We start from the raw sequence: 13046 nt of genomic DNA, 5'->3' as shown, positions 1-13046 counted from the left end.
CGTTTTTTTTTTGGCGCCGCGTTTTTTCTCCTTGGTTTTCCGCCGCGTTTTTTCCGCTTCGTTTTATCGCCTATGCATATACATAGGAATAGCTTGCGGTTTTTTTTTTTGGCATTATTTTTTGGCGTTTTTTTTTTTTTTTGCGTTATTTTTTTGCGTTTTTTTTTTTGGCGCTTTTTTTTGGCGTTTTTTTTACAAAGTATTTTTCAGAGAAATTTTTGCTTGATCCCCCTCCTGCATGCCACTGTCCAGGTCGTGGCACCCTTTAAACAACTTTAAAATCAGTTTTCTGGCCAGAAATGGCTTTTCTAGGTTTTAAAGTTCGCTTCCCATTGAAGTCTATGGGGTTCGCAAAGTTCGCGAATATTCGCGAGTTTTGCCGAAAGTCCGCGAACGGGTTCGCGAACATTTTTGCGCGGGTTCGCTACATCCCTACTAGTGGGTTTATGTGGAATTTCTCAATAAATCAGTCAGAAACACAACTTTTTAAGCACAATCCTTCTATATCTAGAGGAGTATAATTCACTGGTACATTCTTAATTTTTATAGGATATGTCTCCTTTAAAGACAATGACACACTAGGCCAGTGATCTCCAACCAGTTACTCAAGAGTAACATGTTGCTCTCCACCCCCATTGATGTTTCTCCCAGTGGCCCCTAAGTAGGTGCCATTTTTACATTTCTGGCTTGGAGACAGGTTTTGGAAGCCCAGAGACACAGTTTTACTCCAAGCAGAGCCTCCTGCAGTCCCCATGGGGCTACCAAATTGCCAATCACAGCTCTTATTTGGCCCCCAAAGAACTTTTTCATGCTTGTGTGGCTCCCCAACACTTTTTACATCTGAGTGTGGCTCACAAGTAAAAAAGATTGGGGATCCCTACAATAGGTGATTAGTTGCCCGAGATAGAGCTCCTCTACTCCTCTTCTGCGGAGTTTACTTGGAAGGGTTGAACTTGATGGGCTTTTTTTCAACCCTATGTAACTATGTGAAAGAAATAATCAATGTTGTAGAAATGAACCATAATAATTACAGTAGAACGGATTTAGTCAATAATGTGGTAATGTGGAAGATAAGAGTCAGGAATGAGTAGCGGGGGGGGGGGGGGGTTAATGGGGTAGATAAGGAGAATGCCCAGATTCAGACATTTATATCAATAGTGAGAACAAATACTGATAGAGCAATGGGCAAAGAAGGTTTAGTGGGAGTCTTGGTCTGGGATGGTAAGCTGGATAGGATTATCAGTAGGGCGTTGGGCATGGAAGGAGATAGTAAAGTACAGGTATGGGATCCCTTATCCGGAAACCCGTTATCCAGAAAGCTCCGAATTACGGAAAGCCTGTCTCCCATAGACTCCACTTTAATAAAATAATTCAGAATTTTGAAACTGATTTTCTTTTTTCTCTGTAGTAATAAAACAGTACCTGTACTTGATCCCAACTAAGATATAATTACCCCTTATTGGGGGCAGAACAGCCCTATTGGGTTTATTTAATGGTTAAATGATTCCCTTTTCTCTGTAATAATAAAACAGTACCTGTACTTGATCCCAACTAAGATATAATTACCCCTTATTGGGGGCAGAACAGCCCTATTGGGTTTATTTAATGGTTAAATGATTCCCTTTTCTCTGTAATAATAAAACAGTACCTGTACTTGATCCCAACTAAGATATAATTACCCCTTATTGGGGCAGAACAGCCCTATTGGGTTTATTTCATGGTTAAATGATTCCCTTTTCTCTGTAATAATAAAACAGTACCTGTACTTGATCCCAACTAAGATATAATTACCCCTTATTGGGGCAGAACAGCCCTATTGGGTTTATTTAATGGTTAAATGATTCCCTTTTCTCTGTAATAATAAAACAGTACCTGTACTTGATCCCAACTAAGATATAATTACCCCTTATTGGGGGCAGAACAGCCCTATTGGGTTTAATAAATATTTTATTGATTTTTTTTGTAGACTTAAGGTATGGAGATCCAAATTACGGAAAGACCCCTTATCTGGAATACCCTTGGTCCCGAGCATTCTGGATAACGGTTCCCATACCTGTATATCTTTTGCTTATCACTCTCTGACATCAGACAGCAATAAATCCTGCCATACACTGTATTCCAAGCTATGATGTATTCCAAGGGACTCGTCACTACACTGCTGTCTCCTTGCTGGGGTTCCCACATAAGCACCAAAGACACATTGCGCGTCACCTTGCCCAGACTCCCTTCATTCATCCAGCCAATGGAGCCTCCGACTCGTCATCTTATGGCCAAGCTCCAACAACCCGATTCTTATCATTTTCTCTCTCTCTTTTTTTTTTTTTCTACCCCTTGCCCACCTCATTTGTAAAGAAGTAGTAATACAAAGTGAAACAAAGCCATAACTGTCATCCAAATTGTTTTGTACAGGGGAGTGGAAGTATTCAGTAATAAATGATATGAGAGGCCCTTTATTGACAAGCTGCCATATGCTGTTTGCATTAGAGAATATGAGAAGATGATGGCTGCTGCCTCTGCCTCCCAGAAGTATTGGGCTCGGTGAGATAGCAGAAAATGCCTCAGTTTACTTAAAGCATTGATAACACCTCTAAATAATTCAGCGAGGACTTCCTGTCTTCAATGACTAAATGCTTTTTTTAACATCTTTAGAGGATTATAAGCAATTTATGGTTTCACGTGTTGTCCGCATTTACCGCAAGTCCCACAAAGCATTTATGGACTCAGGTTTCCATAGCCTTGATGCAATTAAACTGCCAGGAGAGAAAGCACAACGGCTAGGAGCCGCACAACTTTATTTATAAAATATATAAACATGGGGCGAGGCAGATTTATTCATTTTTGAAATGAATAAAATATAAAAAATTAAATCGTAAAAAAAAGTTTTACAGGTATTGGACCTGTTATCCAGAATGCTCGGGACCAAAGGTATTCCGGATAAGGGGTCTTCCCATAATTTGGATCTCCATACCTTAAGTCTACTAAAAAATCAATAAAACATTAATTAAACCCAATAGGATTGTTTTGCCCCCAATAAGGGGTAATTATATCTTAGTTGGGATCAAGTACAGGTACTGTTTTATTATTACAGAGAAAAGGGAATCATTTAACCATTAAATAAACCCAATAGGGCTGTTCTGCCCCAATAAGGGGTAATTATATCTTAGTTGGGATCAAGTACAGGTACCGTTTTATTATTACAGAGAAAAGGGAATCATTTAACCATTAATTAAACCCAATAGGGCTGTTCTGCCCCAATAAGGGGTAATTATATTTTAGTTGGGATCAAGTACAGGTACTGTTTTACTATTACAGAGAAAAGGGAATCATTTAACCATTAAATAAACCCAATAGGGCTGTTCTGCCCCAATAAGGGGTAATTATATCTTAGTTGGGATCAAGTACAGGTACTGTTTTATTATTACAGAGAAAAGGGAATCATTTAACCATTAATTAAACCCAATAGGACTGTTCTGCCCCAATAAGGGGTAATTATATTTTAGTTGGGATCAAGTACAGGTACTGTTTTACTATTACAGAGAAAAGGGAATCATTTAACCATTAAATAAACCCAATAGGGCTGTTCTGCCCCCAATAAGGGGTAATTATATCTTAGTTGGGATCAAGTACAGGTACTGTTTTATTATTACAGAGAAAAGGGAATCATTTAACCATTAATTAAACCCAATAGGGCTGTTCTGCCCCCAATAAGGGGTAATTATATCTTAGTTGGGATCAAGTACAGGTACTGTTTTATTATTACAGAGAAAAAGGAAATCAGTTTTAAAATTCTGAATTATTTGATTAAAATGGAGTCTATGGGAAACGGGCTTTCTGTAATTCAGAGCTTTCTGGATAACGGGTTTCCGGATAAGGGGTCCAATACCCGTAATACATTTTTTTTTTCAACTGGATATGTTTAAATATTCAGTAATTAAAAAAAACCCACAAACTTGATCAAAGTTTATTTTCTCGATTGCTAGCATATTTACAAAAATATTTGTATTAGAAAAACTTCAAAAACTCTCAATAACATTTTTCAAAAGTGTAAAAATCGCAATAAAATTTTTTGCTCCATTTTTTCTTGATCTCTAGCATATTTACAAATAATTTGAAATGGATAAACTCAATTGCATTCATTTGCTGAAAACATTTGGAACCAGGATCTACTTACATCTACCATTCATTTTTACACATTTGTTTTTTGCCCTGACTTTCTAGAATTGTTGAATAGTGATGAGCGTATTTTTTCGCCATGCATGGATTCCTTGCGAATTGTTTCAGTGAAAATCCACCCCAAAAAAATCTGGCAACCAAAAATTTGTGCGATAAAAGCGTTTTGTGGATTATTTTCATTTTGCAAATTTTACCATCATTTCGCAAATTTTTCGGTGAAGCAAAATGGGACATATTCGCTCATTACTATTGCTGAAAATGATCCATGGCTGCTGAAATTTTTCGGCAGCCATGGATTCGCTGTGCATTTCCATTTTTCCCCATTGCCGAATTGTTTTGCAAAACGGGCGAAACAAACATTCAGTAGTGATGAGCAAATTTTTTCGGCAGGCATGGATTCGCTTTGAATTTCTGCATTTCGCCATTGCTGAATTGTTTAGCGAAACTGCAGAGAAAATGTGAAAAATGCGGTTGCATCAAAATATTTGCGGTTATGGCAAAAAAACAGAGCACGTGCCAAAAAAAATATGCACGCAACAAACACGTTTCACAGATTTTTCTCCGTTTTGTGAATTTTCCTATTGTTTCCCAACGTTTCCAGGCGAAGCGAAACGGCACAGATTTGCTCATCACTATTCCTCATGTTAGCAGGTCAAGCTCACTCAACAGCAGAAAGTAACATTACTTGAAAACATAGTTTAAAACATAGTGTATCAGCGGTATAAATGCCCCCAAACTGAAGTCAATTCCCTTGCAACCTTTTCACTTAGATAGAACAACTGAATTGTTAGGTACTGGAAAGGGGTGCTTCACCTGACACTTTGGATCAATGGATAACCTTCCTCAATGGTGCTCACCAGTAGTGATGAGCGAATCTGTTCCGTTTCGCTTCGCCGAAAAATTTGCAAATCTTTCAAAAGATCCGCGAAACGGCGAAAAACTCGCGAAGCGGCGAAAATGTCGTGCGACAAAAAAAATTGTCGCGCGGCTATTGTTTCGTCGCACGCGGCTATTATTTTGTCGCGCGGCTATTGTTTCGTTGCACGGCTATTGTTTCGTTGCCCGCGGCTATTGTTTTGTCGCACGACTATTGTTTCGCCGCACGCGGCTATTGTTTCGTCGCCCACGACTATTGTTTTGTCGCACGGCTATTGTTTTGTCGCACGGCTATTGTTTCGTCGCCCGCGGCTATTGTTTCGTCGCCCGTGGCTATTGTTTTGTCGCATGGCTATTGTTTCGTCGCACGCGGCTATTATTTCGTCGCGCGGCTATTGTTTTGTCGCCCGCGGCTATTGTTTTGTCGCCCGCGGCTATTATTTCGTCGCCCGCGACAAATTTTCCGCGAATCCATGCCTGGCGAAACTTTTCGCCCATCACTACTCACCAGTAAACGAGTTCCGGTCCTCACTGAAAAGGCGCATAAATCTTTAGTTTTTTATTATAGCTCTTCCTGTTCCTTCCTTATGTCTATATCATTCTTGCTTACCTTCTCGATATACCGTAAGACTCTGTCCTTTTCTATTCATACTCCACTCTGTCACCAGTCCTTCTCCTCTATCCCCCCTCTATGCCTGTATATTACTATTATTACCTTACTTCTTTTCTATTACACCTTTACCTTATTGTTTCCTCTAGTTTCCTCTTTACCAATCACCTTAGATCTATACTTCTTCCTGTTTCCTGTGATTGCTTCTCCACCATCATCTATGTATCCTCATTTTCTGATTCAAAACTACAGATGACTTCCCATCTCCTTGCACCTGTCCTTGTCACACAAACTAATTAGAAATACCAGTCCTATTTATACCAGTCCCATTCCCTGGTGTCACGATCTCCCTAAGGAGACGCCGTGGAGTACCATGAAGTTGGGAGCCTGAACACTGGGCAACCCGGAGTGTAACCATAGGTCACAGAACTGGTGTCAGAGGCCATGATGATCAGTGAAGAACTTTAATAAATGTTATATGAAGTAACAGTGCACACAGAGGATTTACACACTTGAATACTTGAATCGGCAGGCAAAGACGTAATCCAATTCAGGCCAAAGGTCAGGGCTAGCAGCAAACAAGCAAAGTCGAGGACAGGCCAAGGTCAGAACCGGGAAATCAAAGCAGAACAAGGAAGGGCACAGAGAACAGGAACAGGGCAAGGGCAGGAACAAGACTCAGAATCTGGTGCTTGGAACCAGAAGGGGATGACAAGGAAATCCACAGGAACAAGGAACACAGCGGCAGGGTCACAGGAAACAGATTAATGACCAAGCAAGGGGCAATGGTCAGGGACAGGTTTATAAAGGGTCAAGATTAGAAGATGGGAAACACATGAGGATAATGAGTTGGGCGGAGGAAAGGGAGCAGACAGAAAAGTAGAAGACAGACAAGAGAATCGGACAGAATCAGCCCAAAATGCCTCCAGTGGCTCAGGAGGCAAATGCACGTTGCCAGGATCACCCCCAGCCCTGTTCGAATCGCGACTGATCCTGACGCCTGGCTATTAATGCAGCAAGATGCTACTGAATAACAACATGTGCCCCTCATTTTCTACTTATGTTTATAAGTGCCATAGGCTCTACCCATGTGGAAACACATCCATGGAACCAATATTATCCCTTGAATAAGTCTGATGCTTTTATTATGAGGACACCAGGGGAGTTTCCATACCTGTTACAGTGTAGTGCTTCCTTTCTGCCGAACATGAATATATAATTCCTGTAGCCACCAAAAGAACTTGATATTCCCTTATGATGCCATTGGGTTTTTGAGGAGTAGACCAGCTCAGATGTAAAGCTGTAGAGTTCACAGGAGTGATTGTGGGTGGGAGAACATTCTGGGGGACTCCCTGTTTGAGAGCTGCAAACACCTAAAAAAGATAGAGACAGAGCAATGGCTATAAGTCTGCTATTAAATTACTTTTTTAGACTTAATCATACAAAAGCCAACATAATCTCATTTGTGTTGTAAAATCAATAAGCTACAATTCGCTCATTAAATAATATTTTAGTTAGAGCTATCCCTCCCCTATTCCCACTATCATACATAAATACAATATATTCTATAAAAATATTAAATGACTTAATAAGTCTTCATTGACTTCAATTATCAGATCTACTTACCTTTCTGCTGAGTGAACATCCAGCGAGGGTGCATGCTTTTAACTGATAAATATATTCTTTAAATGGAGAAATTCCTCTTCTGTCTTGAAAGCTTTGTTCTGTCCCTTTATAACGCTCAGCGCCATCACGGAGAAGCACGTAATAATCAATGCCTGCAAATGTGGGTTACCTATTATTATACCATTCCTATATGTATAATATGGTCATGGTCAGACAGGGAGGAAGAGATATATAGATAGATATATAGATAGATATAGATAGATAGATAGATAGATAGATAGATAGATAGATAGATAGATAGATAGATAGATAGACAGATAGATAGATAGATGAAACAGACAGACAGATGGATAGATAGATAGATAGATAGATAGATAGATAGATAGATAGATAGATAGATAGATAGATAGATAGATGATAGATAGATAGCTACAGTAGATAGATAGATAGATAGATAGATAGATAGATGCTAGATAGATAGATGATAGATAGATGATAGATAGATAGATGATAGATAGATGATAGATAGATATATATATAGATAGATAGATGATAGATAGATGATAGATAGATGATAGATAGATAGATAGATAGATGATAGATAGATGATAGATAGATATATAGATAGATAGATAGATAGATAGATGATAGATAGATAGATAGATGATAGATAGATAGATGATAGATAGATGATAGATAGATAGATATATAGATGGATGATAGATAGATAGATAGATAGATAGATAGATGATAGATAGATAGATAGATAGATAGATAGATAGATAGATAGATGATAGATAGATAGATAGATTGATGATTGATAGATAGATAGATAGATAGATAGATTTATGATTGATAGATAGATAGATAGATGATAGATAGACACATGGATATATAGAATCTATTCATATACCATTTGACATATATGGTTCTCTCCATGTCAAGAATATCATATCTTCACGGTTGTCCACTTTGGTCCATCTTGGTGGCCGTACTCCCTGGGGTTTATCTTGCTTGGTTGTGACTTTGCTCACATTGCTAAAGCCATGGCCAACAGAGTTCCAAGTGTATATTCTGTATTCATAAGTAGTGAAAGGATCCACAGTTGTATCTAAAAATACAACGTTCACTAATATACATTACATTACATAGCACTAGAAATGTAGTAACCAATTAATTTCTTTTGCCGATATATAAATGGTATGTTGGCTTGCACCTAGAGGCACATTTTTCCAAACTTTATTGAGATATTATAAAGAAATATAAAGAAAAAATGATGGCTCGGCATTTTGACTGATTTCTGCCCAACTGAAATATCCATCGATACATGCATAGTATGAGATCCTCAGGAAACAGGATAAGTAGAATGTCCTGTGATGCCATACTGTTGCAATTGGTCTGCCTGGATTACGAAGTTGGTCTTTTGATCCCTCCTGCTGACCTAAGTGTTGGAGCATGGCTTACTCATATATGACAGGGGCTTCATCTCTATCCCCTTTCCTCTGAGACCAGCAGATCAGTTAGACTGGGCTACCAGTAGAGTTTGGTACAGGGAGCAGAATTTAGGCATTCAGTGCATATCAGCAAAGTTTTACATTTATCCATTCTACCCAGGGTCGGACTGGGCCGCCGGGACACCGGTGGGCCCGGCAGCCCAGACCCGACTCTTACGGCGCTCCCCCTGCCCGACCGCTCCTCCCCTGTCGTCTTAAATTTACGTGCTTGGGGTAGGACTTCAGGTGCCCTGCGAGGGGGGTTAGGGGGGCCCCTGGAGGTGGGGTTAGGGGACACCTGCAGGGCCCCCGGGGCGGGAGCCCCGGTGGGCCCTTCACCCCCCAGTCCGACCCTGATTCTACCCTTATGGGTACCACAATCACACACAGTCATAATGCAGTCACAATGGTTCAGTGGAGCCATTGTGATTGGATCATGGTGTTTGTATTAATTTTTATGGTCTAAAATGCCAAGGAACGTCCCTTCCACTCTCAGCTAAACTGAAGAAATCTCTTGGATGAGGTAGTGAAATATTTTCAAGATTACTTGGCAAGATCAGTTGCTTAAAGGTCCCTATACAAGCGCCGATCCGCTCGCTTGGCGATGTCACCAAGCGAGGGGATCTTCTCCCGATATCGCCACCTACGCGTGGGCGATATTGGGAGAATCTTTTGGCCCTGGGCCAAACGATCGAATTATAACGACGGGTATAGGAAAAGTCGGTCCGGGGACTGCATCACTGAGCTGATGCAGTCCCCGATCCGACTAGATTTTCTAACCTGCCCGATTGAGATCTGGCCAATTTCAGGCCAGATATTGGTTGGGCAGGCCCGTTGGTAGTGCCCATACACGGCCCGATTAGCTGCCGAATCGGTCTAAGGGACCCATATCAGCAGCTAGAATCGGCCCGTGTATGGGGACCTTTAGCCTTGCCCCTACTAGTCACTGTAGTACTAACAGAGCTACTGTATACTACTGATTATAGACACATCACTGTATAGCTCTGTTAGTCAGTCCATGATTGGTTCTCACTGCAGCTGTCAGTAAAGTGCACTCCCATCTTCTCCCTACTGACTTCAACTAATTAGAATGTTAAATCAGGAAATCTACATTCAATGATATCACATACACTTCATTTATTACAAACCCATTCATGCTTGGAGAGAATAAATCCCAACACAATATATAGACGATGTTTGGCTCCCTTTCATTTGCCATGAAGAAAATCTTGGGTGACAGGCTCACTTTCATGAAAGTCCCTCAGTGACTAAAAGACTCAACATTGCAACAACTCTCCCTGAACTCTCCTTCTTTCCCAGAAATATGAATAATTAGGGTTATAAATACCAGTAAAGCTGTATGTATTAGCATCTCCAGTATATATAATGTCTTCTCCTTCACTTGCACAGAAACCATCCTCCTTTTTATTAATGTTGCCATATTGGTTTCCCAAACCTTTTCTCAAGAAACAAGACTCGGTATTGGGGTTAAAATGGCACTGACCACAGTATGCAGTGAAAAGCATCGATATGGGACATAGGACACGTGAATGGCATGTTTCTTCCTGAAAACAGACAGACAACCATGATTAAGTGAACAAAAAATTGAATTTATTGGTAGTCAACTGAAGGTTGGTTCATACACCATTTCTTAGCATGGACAGTGGCTGGTGTTGGACACTTGTTCTGCCAAGTTATGGGCTGCCATAAAATTCAAGTTAGACCATTCTAAATGTATATGCAACAATGGACCAGGTTTGCCAACAGTGTCGGACTGGCCCACCAGGATACCAGGAAAACTACTGGTAGGCCCAGGTGTAAGTGGGCCCTCCTGCTCCAGACCATTTGGCCTACTTCATGGCTATTCCCTATTTCTGAATGGGAAGAAAGAGGAGAAATAGATGGAAGAATAGATGCTAGCATGTAAATAAAAGAGACTAGGAGAATAAAGATATGAGTGAGGAAAGGAGAAAAAATAGTTTGGAACATGGGCCTAGGATCTAAGGTTTTCTGGTGGGCCCCTGGGGTCCCAGGCCGACACTGTTTGCCAATCTCTAATAATAATTATCATCATCATCATATGTATATGCAACAATCAAACTGGAATCCATGGGAGCTGGATGTAGGACCATACCCTAATGCTGACAAGATTTTGGTCTCTTTTTCATTAGAGTCTGCTGTCCTTGTCAAAACTGTACTGGAGGAATACGATACACTCAGGTTGGGGTTCAGAGGGAGGGGTGTGCTACCAGAAATGTAGTGAAAGCAGAGGCAGATAGAAAGTTCCAAGTCCCAGATGGAAAGTTCCAAGACCCAATACCCCCTTTAACGTCTAAGTTTGAAAAGAGGGACCATTTATAAGGATGGGGAGAACATGGAGTGTAATAGTGGTGAGGACAAAGGAGTGGCTTATAGTCTAGAGAAGTAAGGAGAGAATGGCACATAGAGTAAGAAAACGGGATAGAATGGAGAATGATACGTATGCTTCTCTTTCTGTGTTGGTCTTTATGATCTTCTAAATTTTAAAAAACAGTTTACCGTAATTGATAGTAAAAGTGTTGATATTGATATTACCTCTGTAGGAAGTTCTTGTGGTAGCCTGCTGGAACACACATACACACTTGGGTCATACCCGAGCCCATTGCAGCACTCTTTCTCCTCTGATATCAATTCCGTCTCACAGCATTTCAGTTGTGCCTGGTTCCGAGGTCTGAAGTGGACTTTGAATTTACCATTGGAACCCAAGCAGCAGGTAGATTCTGAACTATTGACATATTCTGTCCCACAGCAGATCATCCCTGCAACAACAGGAAACACTTTCTTATAGGACAATAAAGGTAAGTGGAATACTCTACTGAGCAACATTGGCATTTTTCTACAATTTTGTTATTTATATTTTAGTGAACGGGGGAAAATGTTGTTTTATACAGTATATTGCACAAGTTATTATTGTGAAAACATGTATCAATGATACTAATGGACAAAAAAAATTATTGTCTAAGAAATCTTTAGTCATTGTTGGATCTTAAATTAGAAAAGATAAATATAAAAGGGCAGTGACATCCCCAAGACTAAACAGGCAGGAGAAGGAGGGGTACTAGAAAGACAGTATAAAAAAGACTGATCATTAAAGGAAAACTAGACTGTTAGAATAAATTCTTAACCAACGGATAGTTTATTACGTGGCCTATTAAAGAATCTGGAATATATATATGGGCTGTGTGCTCCCTCAGAGATCAGCTGACAGGAAGTGATGCAGCTCTAACTGTAACAGGAAGTAGTGTGGGGGCAAAAGGCAGAACTCTGTCCATTCATTGGCTGATGGGGCCTAGCATGTATGTGTGCCTTGGCTTGTTTGTGTGCATCGTGAATTGTATGATCCCAGGGGGCGGCCTTTACTACTTAAAATGGCAATTTTCTATTTATGCTTACCTAGTGGCTCCAACTACTAAAAAAGTATATTTTTATGAAAATAGTTTATTCAGTTGAAGCAGGGTCCTACATTTGAGCTGTGTGATATACACTTACAGAGACCTGCTTTGTTTGAGGGTATAGTTTTCCTTTAAACTATGGAGACATAAAGGGTTATTATGAGTGCCAACGCATTGTGCAAAGTGCATTTCTTTTTACCCATAATGTATAATTATTATAGGGCTATGCTGACTATGAAACAGTAATGAAATCCAAAAACGTCTTAAGGGTAATCACAGTCTTAGCCAAAACAAGGTGCAAATCTTACCCATAGTAAAGTTGGGCCCGGGTGCTCATGCCGCAGACCTTCAGCTTAGGGAGCCAACATGGAGAAATTCACATATGATAACGTGTTGGCCACCTTGCCTTTAAAATGTGTGTTTGTGGAAAATGTAATTCAGCCTATGATTAGGTACCCTATTGGTACGAAACGCGTAAGGCTTTTCCTTGTTTATATGGATTAAATAAACTTTTTGCTCTTTTAGACTGTTTTTGGCTGCTTTTTGCTATACCATTTTGCCTACACGTTATCATATATGAAACAGTAATGATCTCAGCTAATATGTAATTGCTGTCCGTAATTATGTATTGCCTATTCTGTTTTATCCCTCTATACCAGTGGTATACAGTTCCTCATATTGTGGTGACCCCCAACCATAAAATTATTCCTAAGACCATCGGAAATATGTGTTTTCTGATGGTCTTAGGCGACCCCCGTGAAAGGCCGTTATACCCCCATAGGGGTTTCCGACCCACTGGTTGAGAACCGCTGCTCTATACCTTGTAGATTCATTGTG

The 13046-nt window shown here is 40.2% G+C and overlaps 1 protein-coding gene across 1 annotated transcript in view; it reads right to left on the bottom strand.

Moving 5' to 3' along the window:
* ush2a (usherin) overlaps positions 1-13046 on the bottom strand; it is a 510724-nt gene that overhangs the window by 107913 nt on the left and 389765 nt on the right. Inside the window, exons 50-54 of the mRNA XM_031902040.1 lie at positions 11353-11576; positions 10127-10343; positions 8199-8396; positions 7286-7437; positions 6834-7032 (exon numbers count right to left, since the gene is read on the bottom strand). Of these exons, the coding sequence (XP_031757900.1) occupies positions 6834-7032; positions 7286-7437; positions 8199-8396; positions 10127-10343; positions 11353-11576 (990 nt within the window). The remainder of the gene's footprint in view (positions 1-6833; positions 7033-7285; positions 7438-8198; positions 8397-10126; positions 10344-11352; positions 11577-13046) is intronic.

The sequence above is a fragment of the Xenopus tropicalis genome, chromosome 5 (genome assembly GCF_000004195.4).
Source record: "Xenopus tropicalis strain Nigerian chromosome 5, UCB_Xtro_10.0, whole genome shotgun sequence".
NCBI lineage: Eukaryota > Metazoa > Chordata > Amphibia > Anura > Pipidae > Xenopus > Xenopus tropicalis.
The sequence above is the reverse complement of the archived record's forward strand: the minus strand, read 5'-3'. Positions and strand labels throughout refer to the sequence as shown.